The sequence below is a fragment of the Phyllobates terribilis genome, unplaced genomic scaffold, assembly GCF_046119375.1.
Source record: "Phyllobates terribilis strain yellow unplaced genomic scaffold, ASM4611937v1 Scaffold_5__5_contigs__length_657084704, whole genome shotgun sequence".
Lineage (NCBI taxonomy): Eukaryota > Metazoa > Chordata > Amphibia > Anura > Dendrobatidae > Phyllobates > Phyllobates terribilis.
The window spans coordinates 479,932,630-479,958,497 of NW_027362765.1; the positions used below are offsets into that span (position 1 = coordinate 479,932,630).

A 25,868-nucleotide genomic window follows, 5' to 3' on the forward strand; every position below is an offset into this window, starting at 1 on the left:
AACGTGGAAGGAGGACATGCAGAGTGAGGCCAGCAGCACACAGGGGGAGGGAGGCAGAGTATCCCAACAGGCAGGAAGAAGCAGTGTGGTGGCCGCAGACAGAAGGCAGGCAACCGTTCCCCGTAACACCAACACGAGGGACGTTGCCAGTACAAGCGGTAGGTCTTCCAGAGTCTGGAATTTTTTTAAAGACTCTGCTGATAACCCCAGAAAGGCCATATGTTCCACCTGCCATGCCAGCATCAGCAGGGGTGCCAAAACTACCAGCCTGACCACCACCAGCATGATCAGGCACATGGCAGCAAAGCACCCGACTTTGTGGGGCGAAACCCAGGGTCACGACCAGGGTCAGCGGGTGTCACCACTGCTTCTTCCACTGTTGTGCGTGCAATAGAACCCACTGTTGTGTGTGCAAGGCAATCCCCTGTCCATACTGCATGTAAAGATTCCCCCTCCTCTCAGTCTTCACTTGTTATGGCAGTTTCTCAAGAAACAGCATCAACGTCCACGTCCACGTCCCACCGCAGCGTTCAATTGTCCATATCCCAGACTTTTGAACGAAAGCGGAAATTCGCAGATAACGCCCCACAGGCCACAGTCCTAAATTCGCACATTTCACGACTGCTTGCATTGGAAATGCTGCCTTTTAGGCTGGTGGAGACGGAATCCTTACGCAGTCTTATGGCGGTGGCCATCCCTCGGTACTCGTTCCCCAGCCGACACTATTTTGCCCGGTGTGCCATCCCCGCACTACACAAGCACATGTCCCAAAGCATCTGCCGTGCCCTCAACAACGCAGTTACTGGGAGAGTCCACCTGACAACGGACACGTGGACAAGTGCTTGTGGCCAGGGACGGTACATCTCTCTGACGGCACACTGGGTAAACATAGTGGAAGCCGGGACCCAGTCGGACCTTGGGACGGAACACATCATCCCCACACCGAGGATTGCGGGCCCTATGTCAGTCAGAGTTGCCCCCACAGTGTACAGCTCCTGCGCATCCTCCTCCTCCTCCTCCTCCTCATGTTCAGCCTCCATCTCAGATATCACCACATCAGTTACAAGCTGGAAGCATTGCAGTACTGCCTCCGCCAAGCGGCAACAGGCTGTGCTGAAACTCATAAGCTTAGGTGATAAACCTCACACTGCTTGTGAGTTGTGGACAGCTGTGAAAGAGCAGGCAGATCTGTGGCTGAGACCGCTGAACCTACATCCCGGCATGGTCGTGTGTGACAATGGCCGTAACCTGGTGGTGGCTCTGAGGCGAGGTGAGATCACACACGTACCATGCCTGGCTCATGTGCCTAACCTCGTGGTTCAGCGGTTTCTTAAATCGTACCCCGAGTTGCCAGATCTGCTCGTGAAAGTACGCCGCCTGTCAGCTCATTTTCGCAAGTCGACTACAGCTTCCGCCGCCCTTACTGTGTTGCAGCAGCGTTTGCAGCTTCTGGCACACCGACTGGTGTGTGATGTCCCCACACGTTGGAACTCTACCCTCCACATGTTGCAAAGGATTTGTGAGCAGAAGAGAGCAGTTGTGGAGTACCAGCTGCAATAAGGCCGTCGATATTCAGGTCAGACTCCACACATAAGGATGTCTGACATATGTACCATCCTGACAAACTTTGAGGAGGCCACCAAGATGGTGAGTGGCGATGACGCCATCATTAGTGTCAGCATCCCACTTGTCTGTCTTTTGCAACGCTCTCTGCAGAGAATTAAAGAGGAGGCATTGCAGCCAGAGTATGATGAGATGGATCAAGAAGCCGTAGCGGGCGATTACACACAGCCCAGCCTCATCTCATCCCAACGTGCATTGGGGGACAATGAGGGAGAGGATGAGGAGGAGGAGGAAGAACAGGAGCTGCTATCATGCGTTGTAGATGGTAGTACCTGTACAAGTGTCATACCGTCGGTTCAGCGTGGGTGGCCTGAGGACAGGGGGGAGGAGGAAGAGGAGGAGGAGGAGGAGGAGGAGAGCATGGTCAGTCGTCATCTTGGTGAGGACACGGAAATCTTTGCCAGTTACCAGTCTGGCACGCATGGCTGACTTTCTGTTACGCTGCCTTAACCGTGACCCTCACGTTCTCAAACTGTTGGGTGACAGTCATTACTGGTTGGTGACACTTTTAGACCCCCACTACAAGGGGAACTTTCACTCTCTTATTCCTGAGGTGGAGAGGTCTACAAAAATGGGGCAATACCAGAAGGCCCTTGCTGCAGAACTCTTAAAAAAATTCCCATCTGAACACGCTAGCAGCAGAGGTCACAGTTCATTGCCCAACCAAGGCGTACAGGCGAGAGAGATGCAACTCCAATCCAGCAGAGGCAGGGGAACACTGTCAACGTTCTGAGACAGTTTTATGACACCCGCCCAGCTTACAGGCCCTGAGGCGCGGGGTACTCTCACAAGGAGTGGAAAGTTTCAAAAGATGGTGAGGGAGTACCTTGCCGATCGTACCAGCGTCCTCCGTGATTCCTCTGTGCCTTTTAATTATTGGGTATCCAAGCTGGACACTTGGAATAAACTCGCTCTGTACGCCTTGGATGTCCTGGCCTGCCCTGCCGCTAGCGTGTTATCGGAGCGTGTTTTTAGTGCCGCTGGGGGAATTATAACTGATAAGCGCACTCGCCTGTCAACTGACAATGCTGACATGCTGACCCTTATCAAAATGAACAAGGGCTGGATTGGGCCAGACTTCTCATCACCACCAAATGACAGCAGAGTAACATAAGGTCAAATCCACTGTGTTATTTCGGGAGGTGTATTCACATGCACCGCTTCACACCCACACATGGGTATATGCTTCCTCGTTTCGGCTGTTTAATCTTCTTCTCCTTATCCTCAGCCTTCACCACCATTATACCACCAGGGTGCCAGCATTGCAAGTTCCTCCGTCCTAATTTTTGGCAGCTTTTGCTGGGAAAGCATAAGCAAATACCATGGGACACCCACTCCCCAATAATGGGACTTATGTTTGTAATATGCTGTACTGCATGGCTCTTGTAAGGGGCATTGCAAGTTGCTCCATCCTAATTTTTGGCAGCTTTTGCTTGCAAGGCATAAGCAAATACTATGGGACACCCACTCCCCAATAATGGGACTTATGTTTGTAATATGCTGTACTGCATGGCTCTTGTAAGGGGCATTGCAAGTTGCTCCGTCCTAATTTTTGGCAGCTTTTGCTGGGAAAGCATAAGTAAATACTATGGGAGACCCACTCCCCAATAATGGGACTTATGTTTGTAATATGCTGTATTGCATGGCTCTTGTAAGGGGCATTGCAAGTTGCTCCATTCTAATTTTTGGCAGCTTTTGCTTGCAAGGCATAAGCAAATACTATGGGACACCCACTCCCCAATAATGGGACTTATGTTTGTAATATGCTGTACTGCATGTGACGCGCCCCCTGGGCCGTGTGTACACGTGTGTGGGATACCCGGTGCTGGTTTTCTGGGGTCTGTAGTCTCCGTGGCGGTGACCCGGTCACGTGGCTCAGGCTGGTCAAACCAGTGGCAGTCTTTCTTAGGTTTTGAGGTTAATTGTCCGACTGCACCACCCGTGGATTGCGGTCAGGGAGTACCACCGCTGCGAGGCAGACCGCTGAGGCTGGTGTTGTGTGCGCAGCATAGAATGGGATAACTCCCCTCGGGAGGAGTATAGCCTCAGGGCAGTGAGTGTGGATGATGGGGGTGATGGTGCACGAGCGCAGCAGGAATGACTCAGAGTCTTTGCAGTGCAGTTCAGAGTCTTTACTGATGATTATAAGGTAGACCCTCCCAGGAGTACTGGCTAGCATAAGAGGCCTGGTCAGTCTGTGAGCAAGCAGGAGTTCCCCTGGCCAGGTGGAGTTGTAGGCCTCCCCGTCTGTCTGCACTCTTCCTGGCTACCTTGCTGTAAGCGGGTAGAAGTAGCCCACGTCCCTGAGTGTACCGTGTAGTGCTCACCCGTATGGCTGGTGACTTGGGGCCTTCTGTTAGCCTCCGCTCCACGACGGCGGTGCTGGTCCCTTGCTTGTGACTGAGCCTCCGGGCTTCTATGGCCAGAGGACCTGAAATCCCGTGCCGGCTGGTTTCTGCTGCTGGATATATAAGTCCTCACAGCTTCGGACTCCTGTGTCCGGTTCCTATTGTCTTCTGCCAGGGCGAGCTCTGCTCAGCTTCCAGCCCCTGGTCTTTAGCTCCTAGCTCCTACAGACCTCCTTGCTGTTACTTTCCCTTTCTCTCACTCTGACTCTGACTGTTCTCTGACTCACTCAACCCCGCCCCAGATCCAGTTTATAAGGGCAGAATTCTCCCCTCCCAGGACTGGGGCAGGAGGATGTTGCATGTTTAAGGGATCCTGACTAGGAAACCTCCCACTTGCTCTCCGACGTAATATCTCTATTACTGTGGTGACCAGACCCCTGGGGTGCCACACATGGCTCTTGTAAGGGGCATTGCAGTTCCTCATAATGTTTGGAAAGCCTTCCATTCACTGCTTAGGCCAACAGTGCACGGGAGACCCAGTTGCTATAAATGGAAAAAAAGGTTTAGTTAACGCCCTCTGACCTCCATGTCACTTCCAAGGGGCATTGGAGTGGCTCGAAATTTTTGGTAGGCATTGCATTCACTGTATGCCTTATAACTGTGTATCTGAACCGCTCCTTTTGGTACAGAAACATATCCTACAAGACATGTGTGGTTGGCTGGCCTGATATTGATGTGAATGGTCCCTGTTCCTCCTGCTCTTTCTCCTTTGCCACCACCTCATCCATCATTCATCACCTGAAGCTTTGTTTTAACAGGAGTCATAGAACTGGGATAGTAGCAGGAAAACATCCAGCAATCCTCGAAGGAGGTAGAATATGCGCCAAAACGCTGACCACCTCAGGCCTAGCTGCTACTACATACATGCGCTTGCATTCCATGGAACAGAAAGCTAAGGAGGTGGATGGCCTCATGATCATGAATAATTTACTCGTTGTGTAGGAGGCCGACCACTGCTGCTGTCTACCTTCTGAACTTTGTGTTGAAGCCTGATTGACCCAGGACCCGCAATCCTCTATGTCTGGAGGACGTGTTGCATCCCAGTGTCCAACTGTGTCTCGGCTTCCACAATATTAACCCAGTGTGAAGGCGTCAGTGAGATGGACCATTCCTGGCCACATTCACTTGTCCACGTGTTTGTTGTTAGGCTGTCTTTCCCACTAAATGCACTGGGGAGGGCACAGGTAATGTTTTGGTATGCGCGCTTGTGTATAAGGCGCACCGGGACAAATAGGGGCGGCTGGGGACCGTTTATGGACACCCGGCCACCCCCACGCGGCTGGGGACTGTGTGTGGGCACCCGGCCGTGGGGCGGCTGGGGACTGAGAATGGACACCCGGCCACCCCCTGGCGGCTGGGGACCAAGCGTGGACACCCGGCCGCCGGGCGGCTGGGGACTGAGTATGAATACCAGGCTACCGACACAGCCATGACGTGGTGGCCAGATTCCACCTCCACATGCCTAAAAGGCCCAATTTCAAGTGCAATCAAGCTAGCAGTATGGTATTGCAGCCTGGGGGTGGGTGGGTGGCAGGCTGCATACTTGCGCTTGTATTGCAAGTTATGGGGAGGTACAATTGAACACTGCCCTGGGACAAGGACTAGCACGGCGATAGTTGCAAGTCTGCATCTTCTGATGCGGCAAGGATCACTTCTGATGGGCACACTTTTAGGCAGTGACCTGGGTGTCAGAGATGCTTCCAGGGGTCTTCCCCATGCTGTTCCCATGTCTTTTTAGCACTGTATGCATGTGTCACACAGCACATGGCCAGATAAGGTTGTAAAATGTTAAAATTACATTTCCCGGTGAATGCATTTGTCACGGTTGAAAGCAATACAAACGTGCAAAAACACATAAAAAATGCTACTTGTGAACATAGCCCAAGGTGTGGAGGAGTAGTTTTGTTTTTGGTTATTTATTTTACCTTATGCACAAGTCTTTACCCTGGAAAGGATGTTCCTTAACCCCTTTCCGACCAGTTCGGGAAGGCCGGTTCAGCGTGGGCTCCGGCGGTGAGCCCGCACTGAAGCGAGCACATGTCAGCTGATTATTGGAATCGCAATCCACCCGCGGCTGTTAACATGTTAAATCTCTGACAGTGGCATTTAACTCGCGCTTCCGGGAGTCCTAAGCCCCGCCCATCAGTGACCCCGTCACGTGATCGCGGGTCACCAATCGGTGGGCATGACAACTCAGGGACTGCAGCAGACGCCTGTGGTTGTCATGTCTCAATTGCTATGAGCTCCACCTAGTGGTCAGCGCTCATAGCAAGTGAGCATTTCTCCTGCATACAAGCGATCTGCTCATCGCTTGTATGCAGTAGAAGCAATCAGACAACTGCTGCTTCTAGTCTCTTCTGGAGACTATAGAAGCAAGCAGAAAGTGTAAAAAAAAAGTTTTTAAAAAAATAAAAAATATATAAAAGTTTAAGTCAAAAAACACATACACATATTTGGTATCGCCGTGTTCAGAATCACCCGATCTATCAATATAAAAGAAGAATTAATACAATCAGTAAACGGCGTAACGAGAAAAACATTTTAAACGCCAGAATTAAGTTTTTTTGGTCGCTACAACTTTGCAATAAAATGCAATAACAGGCGATCAAAACATCGGATCTACCCCAAAATGGTATCAATAAAAACGTCAGCGCGGCTCGCAAAAAATAAGCCCTCACCTGGCCCCAGATCCCGAAAAATGGAGAAGCTAAGGGTCTCGGAAAATGGCGTAATTTTTTTTTGTTTTTTTAGCAAGCTTTGGATTTTTTTTTTCACCACTTAAATAAAAAAGAACCTATACATGTTTGGTGTCTATGAACTCGTAACGACCTGGAAAATAATGATGGCAGGTCAGTTTTAGCAATCTGTGAACGTGGTAAAAAAAGGACCCAAAAAACAACTGTGGAATTGCATATTTTTTGCAGTTTCACTGCACTTGGAATTTTTTTCCCATTTTCCAGCACAAGATATCGTAAAACCAGTGATGGTGTTTAAAAGTACAACTCGTCCCGCAAAAAATAAGCCCTCACATGGCCATATTGAACGAAAATTAAAAAAGTTCTGGCTCTGGGAAGAAGGGGAGCAAAAAAGGAAAACTCAAAAACATAAAGACCCATGGTCGTTAAGGGGTTAACATATTTCACAGGAAAGCACTTTCACTTTCGTTTTTGAACGTTTTATTGTGAGCCTGTAAAAGTGGCTTAATACCTCTAACCACGCTGTTGACAGCAGTGACCTGGGGGTCAGAAATGCTTCCAGGGGCGTACCCATGCTGTCCCAATGTCATTTGAGCACTGTCACTATTGTTTTGGGCACTTTTTAGGCTTTCTACAGACTGCCGGGGAGCCGCCACAAAAATATTCGGGTCTCCCATAGACTAACATTGGGCTCGTTGCTCGGGTCGAGCTTCGAGCACCCGAGCATTTTAGAGTATCACAGTGAGCTCGGCCCGAGCTTCGAGCACCCGAGCATTTTAGTGCTCGCTCAACACTAGTCTCTATGAATAGGAATTCCTAAGAATTTGATACCCTGTGAGGGCCAGGCAAAGGGAAAGTTGGACTGGATGGAATCCTGTATGGATTTGGGGAGGGAGACATCGAGGGCCTCAGACTTCGCTGTATTGATTTTAAAATTTGACCATGTAACAAAGTGATCTATTTCAGCCATAACAGCCTGCTGATGGATATATGTGATTGACATCATCAGCAAATGCAGAGCACTTGTACTCGGTGCCTCCCACCTCAATCCACCTAATATTGGGGTTATGGCGAATTGATGAGAGCAGGTGCTCCGTCACTAGGATGTATAAGAGAGGGGACAGAGGACATCCCTGCCTTGTCCCATTGGTGATTATAAAAGGTGATGGAAATGTTCTGACGCGCCCCCTGGGCCTTGGGACATCCGGAGCCGAACCCTTTTTGGTGGATGCTCGTGGTTGTAGTCTCCGTGGCAGCGACCCGGTTCCGTGGCTCAGGGCGGTCAAAGCAGTGGCGGAACTATTTATGTGGTTTTGATGTTTAAATGTCCAACTACGCCACCCGTGGATTACGGTCAGAGTGAACCGCCGCTGCAGGGCAGACCGCTGAGGCTGGTGTTGTGGGTGCAGCAGAGCGTAGCATAACTCCCCATGGGAGGAGTATAGCCTCAGGGCAGTGTATGCGGAGGATGGGGGTGATGGTGCAGGGCAGCAGCAGTAACGACACGGAGTCAGTGATGCAGTCCAGGGCCTTTACTCACTGTTCTTATTATCCAGACCACTTCTGCAGGTAACGGCTGCCCACGTCGTACTGTGCTCACCAGGTGAGGGGCTCAGACAACTCCCAGATAACTTTGGAGCGCTTCACAGGACCCCCTTTGTGTGCCCTTTGTCTCGCCTTTCTTACCAACCCATCTGTCCGGCTGCCTTGGGCCTCCTCTTGGTAAATTTTCGTCAGTTTCCCTGACCCTATGTTGTGCCCTCCTAGCGGGTGTAGCGAGGGGCTGCGCCACATAAAATGTCACAGCCTCCGGTTTCTAGCTGAGGGTCATTTCCCGCATCCACTAGTTTCAGGGATCGGTCTCCCCCTTTGGCCTGACCCCTCCACGCAGGTGGATTCGGGCATGCGGTGGCGACTCGCCCGTCCACACCCCTGGGATCCATTCGTTCCTCGTTCCTGGAGCCTTCTCCGCTCCTCTTCCTTCCTTCTCGGTCTTCCAGGCCTGGGCCTCTGTTACTGGGCCCGCCTCCGGAGCAGAGCTCATGCAGAGCCCCTGCTCCCTGTCACTTCTGCTCAGACTTCTGTGCACTGAACTAAGATGGTGCCCACCTTTTATACTCCCTTCTCAATGCACCCAGGAACTGCTTCCTCCCTGCTCCTGCACTACAGGGTTCCCCTTCCTCAGTGTTCCCTCCCACCACTCCAGCCAGGGACAGGGACTGTCGTGCCCATCTCAGGGGCATATTGGTCGCCCTGCCCCACGGCAATATGGTGTAATGCATGCAGGTGTCGGGGTCCTGATCCACACTCCATCCTTACCTGAGAGTGAGATATCACACATCTGGGTGAGGTGCAATACCTCTGCAGCAACCGAGCCCTCGGGGTGCTACAGTTCCATTTATCTTCAGCCTAGGTGACGCATTGCGATACAGGGCCGTGATTTTGGCTATAAAAGGGTCCCCTAGACCCCTACCCCAAGCTTTTTAAGAGAATAATATATGGCGTGCCAGGAGACTCTATGGAATGCTTTCTCAGCATCCAACGAGAGTATCTAATTACAAATTTTTAACTGCATCTAGCCCAGGAAATACTTTGTGACTAGTAGCAGTGTCTGCTAGTCAGCGGATTATCCCGGCTGTTAAGCAACCTACACCAACTGTAGTTTGGACACTTAATTTTTTCAAAGGAAATGATTCTGGACCACGGGATACTCAGTGAAGAGCATCAGGAGGCACCCCAAGGCATAGGGGCTGGGACTGGCGGTAGGACGCCTTGCGTTGGACAGCCAAGCTCGATCCTTATAAAAGCTTTTTAACTGCAGCAGTTTAAGTGGACGCTACTGGAGCTGGAATTACGCGGCTGCTGGCATGAGACTTGCCCTTCAATAGATCCTTGTAAAAGGATTTAAAGTGTATTCATTCAAATTAGAGAGACAATTTAAATTAAAAAGCTTAGAGCTGCCTCCACCACAGGGGGGCTCACTCGACCCACCAGCGGACAGGCACCAGTATTGGGAGAGGGGGGCTGGCCGTCAGGGTCCACCGCGGCTCTGGCACAAACGGAGGTAGCACGGGCAGGAGCGGACTGGCCGTGTCGGCTTCTCACTTTTTGGATTTTAGAAGGGCATGACATGCCTATATCTGTGTCTCCCCCTCCTTTTACTCCTCCACCTCTTTTCTTTTCGCATGACTATATGTACTTGTCACTTTTCCATGTGTTAGTTATGTCTTCTGAGCAGTTTGTCAGCTTTTGGACACCTTTGAAGGTGTTTTCTATGTGTTTCTATGTGTTTTTGTTTGCCTGCCATTGGTTTTAACGGTGTTCGAAGGTGTTCGACAAACAGTTCGACGAACAGTTCGGCGAACACACGGGTGTTTGACGAACCGAACTGAACTCGAACACTACGGGGGTGGCTCAACACTACTCATTACCTGTAGTATTGGCACCTGTTTGAACTTGTTATCAGTATAAAAGACACCTGTCTGCAACCTCAAACATTCACACTCCAAACTCCACTATGGTGAAGACCAAAGAGCTGTCGAAGGACACCAGAAACAAAATTGTAGCCCTGCACCAGGTTGAGAAGACTGAATCTGCAATAGGCAAGCAGCTTGGTGTGAAGAAATCAACTGTGGGAGCTATAATTAGAAAATGGAAGACATACAAGACCACTGATAATCTCCCTTGATCTGGGGCCTCACGCAAAATCTCACCCCGTGGGGTCAAAATGACCTCAAGAACGGTGAGCAAAAATCCCAGAACCACACGGGGGGATCTAGTGAAAGACCTGCAGAGAGCTGGGACGAACGTTACACAGGCTACCATCAGTAACACACTATGCCACCAGGGACTCAGATCCTACAGTGCCAAACGTGTCCCTCTGCTTAAGCCATTACATGTCCGGGCCCATCTGAAGTTTGCTAGTGAGCATTTGGATGATCCAGAAGAGTATTGGGAGAATGTTATATGGTCAGATGAAACCAAAGTAGAACTGTTTGGTAGAAACACAACTCAACGTGTTTGGAGGAGAAAGAATGCTGAGTTGCATCCAAAGAACACCACACCTACTGTGAAGCATGGGGTGGCAACATCATGCCTTGGGGCTATTTCTCTGCCAAGGGACAAGGACGACTGATCCGTGTACATGAAAGAATGAATGAGGCCATGTATCGTGAGATTTTGAGTGCAAACCTCCTTCCATCAGCAAGGGCATTGAAGATGAAACGTGGCTGGGTCTTTCAGCATGACCATGATCCCAAGCACACCACCAGGACAGCAAAGGAGTGGCTTCATAGGAATCATTTCAAGGTCCTGGAGTGGCCTAGCCAGTCTCTAGATCTAAACCCTATAGAAAACCTTTGGAGGGAGTTGAAAGTCCGTGTTGCCCAGCGACAGCCCCAAACCATCACTGCTCTAGAGGAGCACTGCTGCATGGAGGAATGGGCCAACATACCAGCAACAGTGTGTGCCAAACTTGTGAAGACTTACAGAAAACGTTTGACCTCTGTCATTGCCAAGAAAGGATATATAACAAAGTATTGAGATTAACTTTTGTAATTGACCAAATACTTATTTTCCACCAAAATTTGAAAAAAAATTCTTTCCAAATCAGACAATGTGATTTTCAGGATTTGTTTTCTCATTTTGTCTCTCATAGTTGAGGTCTACCTATGATGTCAATTACAGACCTCTCTCATCTTTTTAAGCGGGAGAACTTGCACAATTGGTGGCTAACAAAATACTTTTTTTCCCCACTGTATATCGCTATAAGAGTGTTAGGTAGTAAGCTCATTTACTGCACTAAAAGTCTATATGTGAAATAGCAATGAAATTAATTTAGAATTTGCATTATATTTCAGTTTAATAATTTTTAAAGCTGAAGGTAGACATAAGTCCATCGTGTTCAACATAAAAACTAACATGTTCTACATTGTAACAAAAGAAAGTAGAACACAGGGTAAAAAGATATTTAAGAGATATTTAGAGACACAGGAGTCCTATAAGACTCAGTATTGTGTCATTGCAAGGGCTCAGCTGATGACTTAATGGAGATTTTCCTCACTATAAGGGAATTAAACAAAATAATTTATAGTAAAATTGTAATAAAATGAAAGGAAAGCATTGCAACTGTCAAGTTTTGATGGCTTCTCAAGTGCCAACATGACATCTTCAAAGAAAGTCAGGCGGAATATGTCATTTAACACTTTACATTGTATACTATGACATCCCAGTGAGTTAAGATTGAACTCTGTAGGTTTACCTTTTCTTCTTTTGAAAAGCAAAGAAAACTCATCATGAGATCAGAGTGTATCCCACTGAATGAGAATCTCCAGGCTCAGCTACATCTGCACATTATATACTTCTCCTGAATAAATAGCTGCCATACTGCATTTCTGATACTTGATTTGCAGCTGTGAGAAAATATTTTACAGACTAGGAGAAAGACATTGGCGATTAGGTGGGGAGGATAAAATAGATGACAATCAGATGTCTGGTACTATATATAAAAAGAGAAATATAAACAAAAGTATGAATTCACATTTGAGCATTTTATTGTGCAGTTATTTTAATATATTAAATATTATTAAATATAATTAATATATTTTAATGTACAATATATTTATTTAGTTTACTCACTAATATAGCGCCATTAATTCCACAGCGCTTTACAGACATTATGGTCACTGTCCCCATTGTTTATGATAATATTTATGTATAATAAACATTTACATTTTTACCCAAAATACCACTAACCAATTGTTTTATCCATGGCATTTTGCTAAAGAAATTCAACAACTTTGTAAATAGTCTTGATCAGAAATTTCCGACATTTATTCTCAAAGCCCCTAAGCAAAGCTGTGTGTTCATTGTTACAGACTACAAACAAACCCTGTGTAGTCTGATTCTGAAGTCCTAGTCAAATACATCTACTCTCCACTTTAGCACTTTAGCTAAACATTTTGACTACAAAATCAGACTTGCTGATCATGTGATTATTATTTAAAACATTCTGTTTATGACCATTTATGATTATTTTTATATTTTAGGCTACAGACAGAGAAGGAGATCCAATTACTTATTTAATACAAAACGGAGATCCTCAGAAAGTATTTAACTTATCTGTAAGGTAAGATAGCACTACACTGTTCATAGCTGTTGAGCTGTTTTACTTTTCTGTTATTGTTTTCACTGATTGAAATGGATAAGTTCTGTATAATATTATGAATATATATTTGAAACCTCTTTAAAGATTTAACATTTATTAGCTGGCAAGTTAGCATACAATGCTTTAGGGAAACTAAAGCCTCAATGTTATCTTAGGAATATTACAAAAGGTTTTAATGTTTTCTTGTCCACATAAACGTACAGAGCTGTATGCCAAGTGTATTTATACTTTTATTTTTCTTTATAGTTTATAGTTGAGTAAAATGTCTCCAAAATGAAATTCCCTTATTCTCCTCAAAAAGAAAGTCTTCTAAATTAGAGATATGTTCTGTGATGTTCTGCAGAAGCAGATGCAGAGAACTGTATGAACAGTATTTTTGTTAAAGTACTACAACTCCTTAACATTGAAATTGCAAAACCAAAAAGGAAAAATTCATGGTGTTAAGGAAATCTCAGGGTCGATAGACATGTTAATGATATGCAAATGATGAATAAATGGAAACTAAATTTTCGATACATCTTGATGTATTTAGTATCAATGACGAGTTTACTTACACACATTATCAAACATGCTATTGATGAGGTTAAAATGGTTATATAAATAATGTTCTGTCATGCTGAATGCATTTGGGCACACAAATCATCAAGATCCATCGCTGGTAGCTCCCTTTGCAATGACATCCAAAATGTGTTCCATGGAAAACAGGTCTGTAGATGCTGCTGGCCATGGTGGCAAGTTTAGGCCACATAGGCTGACCACAGTAGCATGAACAACATGCAGCCTGTCCTGGCTCTGTTGAAAAAATGGCTCATGAGACACTTTGGAGAAATGTCCATACTACTGGTTCTACCATCAAATCAATGTAACACCAATTTGTTAGTGTACCTGGAGTGAATACTACAGGGTTCTAGCTACCATACATTATGCCACCCCACATCATAATCCCAGGAGTAGGACCGATGAGGTGTTTTTTGCTGAAGGCTACTTCATGATATTGCCCAGAAAGTCTTTAGATAGAGACTGGAGGCTGAAATGGAGAAATACAAGCTGGAATAGAGGTCTAACCTTTTCAGTGATGACTCCTTCTTTTATATTGGATGCAATGGTAGCCAGAGATTGGTCTTGACTCTCTTGAGACTACATGGGCAATACCAGGAAGAGGCCTTTGCAAGGAAACATCACACTGGTACCTACTCTCGGGATTATGGTGCAGAGTGACATAAAAAACAGTAGTTGGACCCCTCTAGTCTTCATTCCAGGTACACTAACAGCTTGATATTGCATTGATTTGGTCATAGAACCAGTGATACAATCAATTCTTTCGAGTGTCCCAGGAGCAATTTTCAAAGTGACATCTCCAGGCTGCATATTGCTCATGCTACTGTGAACAGCCTGCATGGCTTAATCATGCTACCATGGCCTGCAGAGTCTCCGGACTTATCTTCCAAGCACATCTGAGACATCATTGGTCAGCAGTTACAAAGCAGCCAGCCTTGGATCTTAATAATTTGCTTGTCTAAGTGCATTCAGCATGACTGAACATTCCTCCGACAGCCATTATTAACCTCATTTACAGGTAGCACTCAAACTCTATACTGAAAAAATAAATAAGTTTTGAATTTTTTTTTTCACATTTTTACATCATTTGCATTCATTAACATGTTATCCATCCTGTGATTTCTATAATTCCATAACCTTCACCCATTGGTGTAGCAATTTCAATGTTGAGGACTGTATAATATCTTTCGAGTACTTACACAGAAGAAGAGATTTCTGTTGACTGCTGAAGATGAGCCTTGATTATGCTGCACTACTTTTTTCTTTGTAATCATTCACTTCTGACTTCATAATATTAATACGTTTATACAAATATTATGTTTTTCTGTTTTTGGTTATATAGTCACATGATGTTCTAGACTGCTGTATATAATGTACTATCTTCTCTCTCAGTCATATATGCACTAAGTATAATATTTCTAAATAACCAATTAACATACCCGGATGTTTTATATTATACATAGACATGGCAAATTTCTATTTACATGTAATCATAGCATATAGCATGACATAATGGTATTGACCAATTCATAATTTCTGAAACCTTTTTTCACTAAGTAAATTATAGATGCAAGTACTTATATTAGATTGGTAATATTTTTGAAAATTCAGCGATGTATAAGGAAGTATAGTAATATATGAGAAACATACAGTACAGACCAAAAGTTTGGACACACATTCTCATTTAAAGATTTTTCTGTATTTTCATGACTATGAAAATCGTACATTCACACCGAAGGCATCAAAACTATGAATTAAGACATGTGGAATTATATACTTAACAAAAAGGTGTGAAACAACTGAAAATAAGTCTTATATTCTAGGTTCTTCAAAGTACCACCTTTTGCTTTGATGACTGCTTTGCACACTCTTGGCATTCTCTTGATCAGCTTCAAGAGGTAGTCACCGGAAATGGTCTTCCAACAATCTTGAATGAGTTCCCAGAGATACTTAGCACTTGTTGGCCCTTTTGCCCTCACTCTGCAGTCCAGCTCACCCCAAACCATCTCGATTGGGTTCAGGTCTGGTGACTGTGGAGGCCAGGTCATCTGGCGTAGCACCCCATCACTTTCCTTCTTGGTCAAATAGCCCTTACACAGCCTGTAGGTGTGTTTGGGGTCATTGTCCTGTTGAAAAATAAATGATGGTCCAACTAAACGCAAACCGGATGGAATAGCATGCCGCTGCAAGATGCTGTGGTAGCCATGCTGGTTCAGTATGCCTTCAATTTTGAATAAATCCCCAACAGTGTCACCAGCAAAGCACCCCACACCATCACACCTCCTCATCCATGCTTCACGGTGGGAACCAGGCATGTTGAGTCCATCCGTTCACTTTTTCTGCGTCGCACAAAGACACGGTGGTTGGAACCAAAGATCTCAAATTTGGACTCATCAGATCAACGCACAGATTTCCACTGGTCTAATGTCAATTCCTTGTGTTCTTTAGCCCAAAAAAGTATCTTCTGCTTGTGGCCTGTCTTTAGCAGTGGTTTCCTAGCAGCTATTTTACCATGAAGGCCTGCTACACAAAGTCTCCTTTTAACAATTGTTTTAGAGATGTGTCTGCTGCTAGGACTATGTGTGGCATTGACCTGGTCTCTAATCTGAGCTGCTGTTAACCTGCGATTTCTGAGGCTGGTCACTCGGATAAACTTATCCTCAGAAGCAGAGGTGACTCTTGGTCTTCCTTTCCTGGGGCGGTCCTCATGTGAGCCAGTTTCTTTGTAGCGCTTGATGGTTTTTGCAACTGCACTTGGGGACACTTTCAAAGTTTGCCCAATTTTTCGGACTGACTGACCATTTCTTAAAGTAATGATGGCCACTCATTTTTCTTTACTTAGCTTCTTTTTTCTTGCCATAATACAAATTCTACTAGTCTATTCAGTATGAATATCAGCTGTGTATCCACCTGACTTCTGCACAACACAACTGATGGTCCCAACCCCATTTATAAGGCAAGAAATCCCACTTATTAAACCTGACAGGGCACACCTGTGTAGTGAAAACCATTTCCGGTGACTACCTCTTGAAGCTCATCAAGAGAATGCCAATTGTGTGCAAAGCAGTCATCAAAGCAAAAGGTGGCTACTTTGAAGAACCTATATTATAATTCCATATGTGTTAACTCATAGTTTTGATGCCTTCAGTGTGAATGTACAATTTTCAAAGTCATGAAAATACAGAAAAATCTTTAAATGAGAAGGTGTGTCCAAACTTTTGGTCTGTACTGTATATTCGTTCAGTTAGAGACATAATTAGTAGCTTATGGGCCCCAGTGCGATTTATTTAATTGCCCTTCTCCACAGCTACCAGATACCATTGATATCATCTCATAGAGGACCTGTCACCAAGTTAGGAAGTGGCCAAGTTTGGCTTTAATTTTATTCCTCATGCTTGGAGCTCGCCAAGTACTTGCGAGATGCTTGGGCAGATGCTCAGCTCCCCTCACTGCATGTTTGGCGCTCTTTAGAGTGCCAATCAACATGCAGGAATTGCCTGTCACTTACTGTAATGCCGCAGCCATGTTGGTTGTTGCATTACAGTGATTGGCTGGCCGCACAGCGTCATCAGGTCTATATCAGACCTGGCGCCGCCATGCTCGTCAGTCTACTCCGCAATCAGGCAGTGTAGGGAGAGGTGCTGCTGAGCTAGGGAGAGATTTGCTTGTGTATTAGGTAGTGTAGGAAGAAAACAAGTATATTACACATATCCATCTCAACAAACAGTCCTTCTGAGAACTAATCCATCTGCAGAGATATCAGGCAGGCAGTGCATATAGGCAGGCAGGCAGTGTATATAGCAGACTGCAGTGCATATAGCACAAGAGGCTCCATTCCAGTACTGCCTTCTGCTGCTGTTAAATATTTCTATGAGAAGGCTGAGGTCTCAGGGGCCCGGAATAATTTTTTGGGGATCTTAATCCTTATTATTTGCTTAAAAAGCAATCCAGAGAGCACCATTTTTCTGCTCCATTTGCTTGTTGGCATTGCAGAATACAGCCAGGTCCTTTCCATATCACAGCGCTAAAAATCCAGCTATTTAAAACTGTGGTTTGTCCGTCACACGGATCACATATAATTCCGCTGAAAATACTCATATTTTTGGCCTCCATTCAAATTTTTTTTCAGTGTGTCAGCAAAGTTTTTGACACCAGTTTGGTTTTCAAAATAGTTACCTACAGGCCAGGTATTTAAAACTGTGGTTTCTCCGTCACACGGATCGCATTCACATCTAATTGTGCTGAAAAAACTGCCATTTTTGGCCTTCATTCAAATTTTTTTTCAGTGTGTCAGCAAAGTTTTTGGCACCAGTTTGCTGTTCTAAATAGTTACCTTCGGGCCAGGTATTTAAAACTGTGGTTTCTCCATCACACGGATTACATATAACTTCGCTCCAAATTCAGCCATTTGTAGTGAGTGTTGAAGATATTGTCCTCCATTTAAAATGGGCAAGGCATGTGGCAAGGGACGGGGAACTGGACATGATGGTGATGGTGCATGCAGAGGCTGAGGCCATGGGCAAGCTGAAATTGTGCCACAACAAACACCCACATCTTCTTGCCCGACGTTCCTGTCCCAATTAATAGGGGACTGGAGCAGACCACTGTTGAACCAAGAGCAGTGTCAAAAGGTTGTTGGTTGGATAGCGGATAATGCTTCCAGTCACTTAGCCACCACCACCACCACCACCACCCTGTCTTCCACACAGTCAAGTCTCAGCAGCCGTAAGTCTGGACTGCATATTCCTCACCCTGATCCTCCTTCCTCCCACCATGCCGAGTGCCTGGAGACAACTGATCCCACACTTGGACACTCTGAAGAGCTGTTCACTTTTCCATTTACAGATTCGGGCCTCTTGCCCAGTCCACTTGAAGCTGGGCAAGAGGAGATCGCATGTAGCAATGCCCAAATGTTTAAGCAGCCACGGTTACACGAAGGCGACAGTGGGAACGTGTCACAAGAGGTGGACGATGATGAGACACAATTGCCAGAAAATCAGAAGGAGGACTAGGGTGCGGAAGTGGAAGATGAGGTGGTGGATGATATAGTAACTGACCAACCTGGCAGGAGGACATGCAGAGTGAGGACAGCAGCACACAGGGGGAGGGAGGCAGAGCACCCCAACAGGCAGGAAGAAGCAGTGTAGTGGCCACAGACAGAAGGCAGGCAACCATTCCCCGCAACACCAACACGAAGGAAGTTGCCAGTCCAACTGTTGGGTCTTCCCGAGTCTGGTTGTTTTTTTAAAGACTCTGCCGATAACCCAAAAAAAGGCAATTTGCACCACCTGCCAGGCCAACATCAGCAGATGTTGCAAAACTAGCAGCCTGACCACCACCAGCATGATTAGGCACATGGCAGGAAAGCACCTAACTTTGTGGGCCGAACCCCAGGGTCCAGGAACAGTGTCTGTGGGTGGCACCATTTCTTCTTCCGCTGTTGTGCATGCAAGCCAATCCCCTGTCCATGGTGCATGCGAAGATGCCTAATGCCCTGCACCTGTCATTGCACACTCACAAGTAGCAGCATCAGGAAGCACGTCCACGTCCTTGTCCCAGCTCAGCGCTCAGTTATCCATACCCCAGACCTTGGAACACAAGCACAAATACGTAGCCAACGCCCCACAGGCCACACTACTAAATTCTCACATTTCACGACTGCTTTCTCTCAAAATGTTGCCTTTTAGGTTTGTGGAGACAGAAGCATTCCGCAGCCTGATGGCGGTGGCCGTCCCTCGGTACTCAGTCCCCAGCCGCCACTATTTCTCCCGGTGTGCCATCCCCGCTTTACACAAGCACGTGTCTCAAAACATTAGCCGTGCCCTCAACAACGCAGTTACCGGGAAAGTCCACCTAACCACGGACACGTGGACAAGTGCTTGTGGGCAGGGACGGTACATCTCACTGACATCACACTGGGTTATCATAGTGAAAGCCGGGACCCAGTCGGACCTTGGGATGGAACACGTGCTCCCAATGTCAAGGATTGCGGACCCTAGGTCAATCAGGGTTGCCCCCACAGCCTACAGCTCCTGCACCTTATCCTCATCAGCCTCCTCCTCCTGTTCAGCCTCCATCTCCGAAATGACCGCATAAGTCACCAGCTAGAAGAACTGCAGCACTGCCTCGGCCAAGTGGCAACAGCTCGTGCTGAAGCTAGTATGCTTAGGTTACAAACCGCACAATGCTGAAGAGTTGTGGACAGCTCTGAAAGAGCAGGCAGATCAGTGGCTCACACCGCTAAACCTACAGCCAGGCATGGTTATGTGTGACAATGGCCAGAACCTGGTGGTGTCTCTGAGGTGAGGCAAGCTTACACACGTACCATGCCTGGCCCCTGTGCTTAACCTTGTGGTTCAGCGGTTTCTCAAATCCTACCCGGAGCTTCCGGATCTGCTTGTTAAGGTACGCTGCCTGTGTGCCCATTTTAGAAAGTCACCTACAACTTCCGCTGCCCTTGCCGTGTTTCAGCAACGATTGCAGCTTCCGGCTCACAGACTCGTGTGTGATGTCCCCACGTGTTGGAATTCTACATTGCATATGTTGGGAAGGATTTGTGAGCAGAAGAGGGCAGTTGTTGAGTACCAGTATCAACAAGGCTGTCGGTATTCAGTTCAGACTCCACACATAAGACCTCAGGAGTGGACATGGATGTCAGACATATGTTCCATCCTCCAAAACTTTGAGGACTCCACCAAGATGGTGAGTGGTGATGATGCCATAATTAACATCACCATCCCGCTTCTCTGTCTTCTGAAATGTTCTCTGCTCACAATCAAAGAGGATGCATTGCAGGCGGAGCACGATAAGATGGAGCAAGGAACAATACAGGGTGATTACACACAGCTTTGCCTCATCTCATCCCAACGTGGATTGAGTGACAATGAGGAAAAGGAGGAGGAGGAGGAAGAACAGGAGCTATTTTCATGCACTATAGATGGTACTACTTGCACAACTGTCATACCGTTTGTTCAGCATGGATGGCCAGAGGACAGAGAGGAGGAGGAGGAGAGCATGGTCAGTCATCCTCTTGCCTGTTAGCAGTCTGGCACGTATGGCTGAGTTTATGTTATGCAGCCTTTCCCATGACCCTCGCGTTCTCAAAATTTTGGGTGACAGTGATTACTGATTGGTGACACTTCTAGACCCACAGTACAATGAGAACATTATATCTCATATTCCTGAGACAGACAGGTCTACAAAAATGGGGCTGTGCCAGAAGGCCCTTGTTGCGGAACTATTAAAAAAATTCCTATCTGAAAATGCTGGCAGCAGAGGTCACAGTTCGTTGGACAACCAAGTAGTACAGGTGAGAGAGACACAACTTCAATCCAGCAGAGGCAGGGGAACACTGTCAAATTTCTGGGAAAATTGTCTCAGCCCCTGCCATCGCACAAGCCCTGAGGCGTGGGCTACTCTCGCAAGGAGTGCAAAGTTTGGTAAGTTGCTGAGGGAGTACCTTGCCGACCATACCAACATCCTCCGTGATTCCTCTGTGTCTTATAATTATTGGGTATCCAAGCTGGATACATGGAATGAACTGGCTCTCTACGCCTTGGAGGTCCTGGCCTGCCCTGCCGCCAGCGTTTTATCAGAGCGGGTTTTTAGTGCCACTAGTGGAATTATAACTGATAAGCGCATCCACCTGTCAACTGAAAATGCTGACAGACTGACTCTTATAAAAATGAACAAGGGCTGGATTGGGCCAGACTTCTCAACACCACCGAATGATAGTAGCGTAACATAAACTCAAAACCAATGTCTTCTTTTGGGAGGTGTATTCCCAAGCACCTCTTCACACCCACACATGGGTATACACTTCCTGATTTTGGCTATTTGCTCTTGTCCTCCTCCTTCTTCTCATCCTCATCCTCCACCACCATATCACCAGGGTGACCATGGTTCGTGATGCAACACCCATATAATTTTTTTAAAGTGTATTTATGATGCCCGTAAAAAAAAATGTTTATACAGTATGTTCATGTATACCCCCCAGGAGTAAATGTTTGTCAGACCATATACTTAGTGCTTGGGCATTACAAGTAGAGATGAGCGTTGTTCTACTCGAACTGTTCGCCAATCTCAAATTCGAGCTGTTTTGGGCGGTGTTCGAGCCGTTCGGCGAACACGAACAATTTGAGAAAAATTCGGCTGTTCGAGGTTATGTTCGATAACTGTTCGTGCACCAAAATCATAACTGGATTTTTTCTCGGTAATGATGAAAATTAAAGTTAATACGCAGTTTGAGTGTACAGCGGGGTGGGGGGGAGGGGCAGGGGATGGATCTCTGCAGGAACAATGAAGATCTCCATTTTTTTTTTCTCTTTCCCGCATTTACAGTGGGGAGGTGCAATCTGTCAGCCTATCAGCAGCGCACACACGGAGCGAAGTGCTTTTTTTCACACAAGCAAGGGCATGTGTCATTGGCAGTGTATGTCACATGTCCTTGCCCTATAAGACCAAGCCATTTTCCCCGTCGCCACCATTTTCTCACTGCTGCAGCTGCGTGTTAGACGGCACCGCTGTTGCTGTGTGCGCTATACCTTGTTAATTTCAAGCCAATTTTCGCACAAATCTACAGATAGCTTGGGAGTAGGGAATAGTTGTGATTGCAGTCCTTTTAAGGACTAGGTTACAGCATTTCCTACGACTTTTATCAGGCAGGTCTGTGCTCTTAAATAGATAGATTGTGGGAGTAAAGACTAATTGTAATTGGAGTCCTTTTCAGGACTAGGTTACATCAGTTCCTATCAGTTTTTGCCAGGCAGGTCTGTGCCAGTGCTGTGCAAGTTTTTTTCACAGCATTTGGCTGAATCTAGCAAAGCTAATCCTTTTTGGCCTATTGCAGAGTGTGTTAGTCAGTGGAGTAGCCTATCTGTGCTGCAAGATATACCACCTGTGTATAGAATACCAAATTTTTTACTGCACCTAGTGAAGTAAAATCTTTTGGGCATAGCATCATTCTATTAGTCCATCTATACTGACCTCCATCAGGTTGCAAATTGAATATAATTTTTTTCTGCATCTAGCTCAGAAAAAATATTGGGCTTCTAGCTGTGTGTGGGACTTGTTCTATTAATCCATCTATACAGACCTCCATCAGGTTGCAAACTGAATATATTTTTTTCTGCATCTACCTCTGAAAAAATATTGGGCTTCTAGCTGTGTGTGGGACTTGTTCTATTAATCCATCTATACAGACCTCCATCAGGTTGCAAACTGAATATATTTTTTTCTGCATCTACCTCTGAAAAAATATTGGGCTTCTAGCTGTGTGTGGGACTTGTTCTATTAATCCATCTATACAGACCTCCATCAGGTTGCAAACTGAATATATTTTTTTCTGCATCTACCTCTGAAAAAATATGTGGCCTTCTAGCAGTGTGTGGGACTTTCTCTATTAGTCCATCTATACTGACCTCCATCAGGTTGCAAACTGAATATAATTTTTTTCTGCATCTAGCTCTGAAAAAATATTTGGCCTTCTAGCAGTGTGTGGGACTTTCTCTATTAGTCCATCTATACTGACCTCCATCAGGTTGCAAATTGAATATAATTTTTATCTGCATCTAGCTCTGAAAAAATATTTGGCCTTCTAGCAGTGTGTGGGACTTTCTCTATTAGTCCATCTATACTGACCTCCATCAGGTTGCAAATTGAATATAATTTTTATCTGCATCTAGCTCTGAAAAAATATTTGGCCTTCTAGCAGTGTGTGGGACTTTCTCTATTAGTCCATCTATACTGACCTCCATCAGGTTGCAAATTAAAAATAATTTTTATCTGCATCTACCTCTGAAAAAATATTTGGGCTTCTAGCTGTGTGTGGGACTTGTTCTACTACTCCATCTATACTGACCTCCATCAGGTTGCAAACTGAATATATTTTTTTCTGCATCTACCTCTGAAAAAATATTGGGCTTCTAGCTGTGTGTGGGACTTGTTGTATTAGTCCATCTATACGGACCTCCATCAGGTTGCAAATTAAAAATAATTTTTATCTGCATCTACAGTACCTCTGAAAAAATATTTGGGCTTCTAGCTGTGTGTGGGACTTGTTCTATTAGTCCATCTATACTGACCTCCATCAGGTTGCAAATTGAATATAATTTTTATCTGCATCTAGCTCTGAAAAAATATTTGGCCTTCTAGCAGTGTGTGGGACTTTCTCTATTAGTCCATCTATACTGACCTCCATCAGGTTGCAAATTAAAAATAATTTTTATCTGCATCTAGCTCTGAAAAAATATTTGGCCTTCTAGCAGTGTGTGGGACATTCTCTATTAGTCCATCTATACTGACCTCCATCAGGTTGCAAATTAAAAATACTTTTTATCTGCATCTAGCTCTGAAAAAATATTTGGCCTTCTAGCAGTTTGTGGGACTTTCTCTATTAGTCCATCTATACTGACCTCCATCAGGTTGCAAATTAAAAATAATTTTTATCTGCATCTACAATACCTCTGAAAAAATATTTGGGCTTCTAGCTGTGTGTGGGACTTGTTCTATTAGTCCACCTATACTGACCTCCATCAGGTTGCAAATTGAATATAATTTTTATCTGCATCTATCTCTGAAAAAATATTTGGCCTTCTAGCAGTGTGTGGGACTTTCTCTATTAGTCCATCTATACTGACCTCCATCAGGTTGCAAATTAAAAATAATTTTTATCTGCATCTACCTCTGAAAAAATATTTGGGCTTCTAGCTGTGTGTGGGACTTGTTCTATTAATCCATCTATACAGACCTCCATCAGGTTGCAAACTGAATATAATTTTTTTCTGCATCTAGCTCTGAAAAAATATTTGGCCTTCTTGCAGTGTGTGGGACTTGTTCTATTAGTCCACCTATACTGACCTCCATCAGGTTGCAAATTCAAAATAATTTTTTGTCTGCATCTAGCTCTGAAAAAATATTTGGCCTTCTAGCAGTGTGTGGGACTTTCTCTATTAGTCCATCTATACTGACCTCCATCAGGTTGCAAACTAAATATATTTTTTTTCTGCATCTACCTCTGAAAAAATATTGGGCTTGTAGCTGTGTTTGGGACTTGTTCTATTAATCCATCTATACAGACCTCCATCAGGTTGCAAACTGAATAAAAAAAATTTCTGCATCTATCTCTGAAAAAATATTTGGGCTTCTAGCTGTGTGTGGGACTTGTTCTATTAGTCCATCTATACTGACCTCCATCAGGTTGCAAATTGAATATAATTTTTTTCCGCATCTAACCCAGCCAATAGTTTTGGCCTAATACCACAGTTTGGCCACTCAGCTCTGCTCGGTTCCCATCCATTGTTTTTTTGTGCAAACAACTCCAGAGTTGTGAATTAGTTAACCACCAAAATGAGTGGAAAAAGGACTGCTGCTGGTGGAAAGGGGAATAGGCGTGTTGGGAAGGGGAAAAAAGGTTGTGTCCGTGGGGTAGGTGTTAAAGCAACAGTAACATCTGCAGAAGAAAGACCATCTTCCAGCCAAACTAAAATGTCTACTTCTTTTAGCGGACAATGTGATAAGATCCCTTTCTTACGGCCACGCCAATCGCTACAAATTCCAGATGAGGCACAAAAACAGCAGGTGCTTCAACGGATATCAAGTGCTCCTTTAAGTGGGCTCTCCTCCACATCAACTTCAACATCACAAATACTCCAGTCCTCAAAGGTGTCACCCCAATCGCACTTGCTTCCTCACAGCTCCCAAATCTCCAGCTGCCCGTCTGAGTATGAGGTAGAACAGATGGTTGAGTCTGCAGAGCTGTTTACTCATACTATAGCCTGGGAATCAGAGGTCGACTCCAGCGCTTCTGTGAATCCAGACGAGGAAATGATCTGCACTGATGCCCAGAATCTTTATGAGTCGGATCCAGGACCAGACGCAGAAGGTTCTGACCATAATGTAGACCCTCATTCCCAAACTGTAACTCCTGTTGGTGGAGACAATGAGGAAGACGATGATAAGACTCAAATACCTGATTGGAGCGACAACTTTAGTTTTTTGTCAGGGCAGGAACAGGTTGGCTCTGAGGACGATGGGTGTGATAACGCACAGGGTGATGATGATGAGGTTGGAGATCCCACTTACTGTCAACCCACAGTCAGCCAAGAGATGAGGTCAGCAGAGGAGGTGGAGGAAGATGCTAGTGACGACGAGGTCAGGTTGCGCCTTCCTGGACAGAGACGTAGTACTGGAAGCACGTCAACAACTGCATCCTCAAACACAACTCTGCCTCTCACCACAAGTCGTGGTGGCTCTTCAGGTCGCATGGGTGCTAAGCTTTGCATAGCCTGGGCATTTTTTCAGATCGATAAAGATGTCCCAACTCGTGTTATCTGTAACATTTGTCAGCAAAAGCTAAGTAGAGGCCAAAAAATACATAGTTTGAGTACTTCATGCATGAACCGGCACATGGACATGAAG

General features: G+C 45.5%; 1 protein-coding gene across 1 annotated transcript in view; it reads left to right on the forward strand.

The window, feature by feature from the left end:
- The window catches only part of PCDH15 (protocadherin related 15), a 2,836,044-nt gene that overhangs the window by 1,552,422 nt on the left and 1,257,754 nt on the right, over window positions 1-25,868 (forward strand). The window contains exon 16 of the mRNA XM_073685487.1: window positions 12,775-12,854. Within this exon, the coding sequence (XP_073541588.1) occupies window positions 12,775-12,854 (80 nt within the window). The remainder of the gene's footprint in view (window positions 1-12,774; window positions 12,855-25,868) is intronic.